Source organism: Montipora capricornis, chromosome 3 (genome assembly GCF_036669925.1).
Source record: "Montipora capricornis isolate CH-2021 chromosome 3, ASM3666992v2, whole genome shotgun sequence".
Taxonomy (NCBI): domain Eukaryota; kingdom Metazoa; phylum Cnidaria; class Anthozoa; order Scleractinia; family Acroporidae; genus Montipora; species Montipora capricornis.
Genome location: NC_090885.1, coordinates 44,255,613 through 44,258,703, shown reverse-complemented (window position 1 = coordinate 44,258,703; position 3,091 = coordinate 44,255,613). Strand labels below are relative to the sequence as shown.

The 3,091-nt window shown below is 47.7% G+C and overlaps 1 protein-coding gene across 1 annotated transcript; it reads left to right on the top strand.

The window, feature by feature from the left end:
- The first annotated feature begins 114 nt into the window (after positions 1–114).
- Positions 115–480, top strand: LOC138040362 (uncharacterized). The gene has a single exon (XM_068886101.1). The coding sequence runs from the start codon at positions 115–117 to the stop codon at positions 478–480; it is 366 nt and encodes a 121-aa protein (XP_068742202.1).
- Positions 481–3,091: the final 2,611 nt, after the last annotated feature.

The window sequence follows — 3,091 nt, the reverse complement described above, 5'->3', positions numbered from 1 at the left end:
ACAAAGTCATATGCTCGCCAGGTTGGGGGGGGGAGGGGGGGGGGACCCGATGACAATGACCCTGGGCCCCAGTAGGACTATGCATTTAGTATTACAGAAGGAGGACACTCAGAAATGGTCACCGTACAAGTAGGAGGAGTAAACCTTAGGATGTTAATAGACTCTGGGGCGAGCAGCAACATTATTGACGAGGGGACGTGGGAACAGCTTAAGGTGAAGGGAGTGGAATGTGAATCACAAGTGGCTACCCGAGACAAGAAGCTATACCCATATGCGTCTAGTCAGCCACTGCCAGTTAAGGGTAGTTTTAAGTGCACAGTGAGTGTTTGTGATAGATCCACCAAAGCTGAAGTCTTGGTGATTAAAGGTAGAGGGATGTCACTGCTTGGAAAGATCACAGCCACAGAACTGGGGGTGTTAAAAGTTGGCATTAACATTGCTATGGTAACAAGTAAAGCTGACAATTTAAAACAGCAGTAGCCAGAGGTATTTGAAGGTGTCGGAAAACTGAAGAAGGAACAGATATCCCTGGATATAAACCCCACTGTAAAACCTATTGCACAGCCTTATAGAAGGGTGCCATTTAATTTGAGAGGAAAGATCCGAGATAAGACCACAGAACTGTTGGACATGGGAATAATTGAACCAGTGGAAGGTCCAGCCCCCTGGGTCAACCCTGTGGTGATTGTCCCAAAGGACAACAGGGACATCCGCCTATGTGTGGACATAAGACAGGCAAACCAAGCCATTATGCGAAGACGATATCCAATTCCTACAGTTGATGAGGTGTTACATACAATGAATGGCTCTAAGGTCTTCAGTAAATTAGACCTTAAATGGGGGTACCACCAGTTGGAGTTGAGCCCAGAATCCAGGGAAATCACAACCTTTGCTACACCTGATGGTTTGTTTCGATACAAGCGCTTACTCTTTGGGGTCTGTTCTGCCAGTGAACAACATCAGCATGAAATCGCTTCTGCCTTGGCAGGTATTGAACGTGTCGAAAACAATTCAGATGACATTGTGGTGCATGGTCCCAACACAGAAACACACAACAGGCGACTCCACCAAACTATAGCGCGTCTGCAAGAGTGCGGTCTCACTTTAAATGCTGAGAAATGTTTGTTCAACACGGACAGGCTGGTGTTCATGGGCATGCTGCTTTCAGAGAAAGGCATTGGTCCTACAGCAGATCGTGTTAAAGCAGTATTAGAGGTGGAAGAACCAAAGAGTGCGTCAGATCTACGTAGCTTTCTGGGTTTAGCCAATTACAGCAGCCGGTTCATACCTCACTTTGCCACTTTATCTGAACCCCTGCGAAGACTGACAAGGAGAGAGACACCCTTTGAATTTGGACCAGAGCAGAAGAAGTCCTTTGAATGTCTCAAACAGAAGATGGCAGAAGCTTGCACTTTGGCATATTTCGATGGGAATGCGCCCACCAAGATAATCACGGATGCCAGTCCAGTTGGGCTGGGCGCTGTTCTCATACAGAAGCAGGACAGTACATGGACACCGGTATGTTATGCAAGTCGTAGTTTGACTGGATGTGAGCAGAGATACTCCCAGACAGAGAAGGAGGTGCTCGGTGTGGTGTGGGCATGCGAGAGATTCCATGTCTATGTGTATGGGACGCAGTTTGTTGTAGAGACCGACCACAAGCCTTTAGAGGTCATATATGGTCCACGGTCAAGACCATGTGCACGGATAGAACGATGGGTTCTCAGATTACAGCCATATGATTTCAGTGTGATACACAGGCCTGGGCACGAGAACATTGCTGATCCATTGTCGCGTCTACTCCATACCAGGGTCGAACCTGACAACGACCAGCGGTGCACTGAGGACTATGTTAGGTTTGTTGCTGCAAGTGCAACACCAACGGCACTCACAACATGTGAGATAGAAGAGGCCTCTGCCGATGATGAAGAGCTGAAAGAAGTGAGGAAAGCTATTGCAACGGGGCGGTTTGAAAAGTGTAGACAATATATGACAGTGGCAGGGGAGTTGTGTGTTATTGGTCAGCTCGTGCTTAGAGGTACATGCATTATTATTCCTAGTAAGTTGCAGCCAAGGACCTTAGCACTTGCTCATGAAGGCCACTTGGGCGTGGTTGGCACCAAACAGAACTTCAGAACCAAGGTGTGGTGGCCCAGAATGGATAAAGCAGCGGAGAGACATTGCCGAGCATGCCATGGGTGCCAGCTGGTGGCACAACCAGATCCTCCTGAACCTATTCGATCCACCTCATTACCCGATGGACCCTGGCAAGACTTAGCAGTAGATTTAATGGGACCGCTACCATCCGGACATTCACTATTGGTCATTGTTGATTACTACAGCCGATTTTATGAAGTCGAGGTTATGCAGTCCAATACCGTCGAAAAGATCATAGACTGTCTCGCTGACACCTTCTGCAGACATGGGCTGCCAAATACCATCAAGTCCGATAATGGTCCACAATTCAAGTCGAATGAATTTAGAGAATATTGTGAACAGCATAATATTATACATCAGAAAGTTACTGCCAAGTGGGCCCAAGCCAACGGAGAAGTCGAAAGACAGAATCGGTCACTGTTGAAACGACTACAAATTGCTCAGGCAGAGAACAAACCATGGAGAGCAGAATTAAGGAGGTATCTCTCTACCTACAGAAGCATTCCCCATAATACGACTGGAAGGAGTCCCGCTGAGCTACTTTTTAACCGAAAAGTCAAGGGGAAGATCCCTGATTTAAGCATCGGCCATGCCTATGACCATGAACTACACGATCGCGATGCTGAGCAGAAAGCTAGGAGTAAAGCTTACGCAGACATACACCGCAGGGCTAGCCCCTCCAGCATTGAACTGGGTGATGAAGTGCTTGTCCAACAAGATAAGACTAATAAACTCAGCACAGCATTTAACCCAAATCCCTGTAAGGTTGTCAGCAAGACTGGGAACAGCCTCGTAGTAGAAAGTCCAACAGGGAACCAGTACTCCAGAAACACAAGTCATGTGAAGCAATACATTAGAGAGGGAGATCCCACACTCCAACAAGGGTCAGACTCTGTGTCAACACCCCCCACACCCCAGCAGGAACTAGACCCTG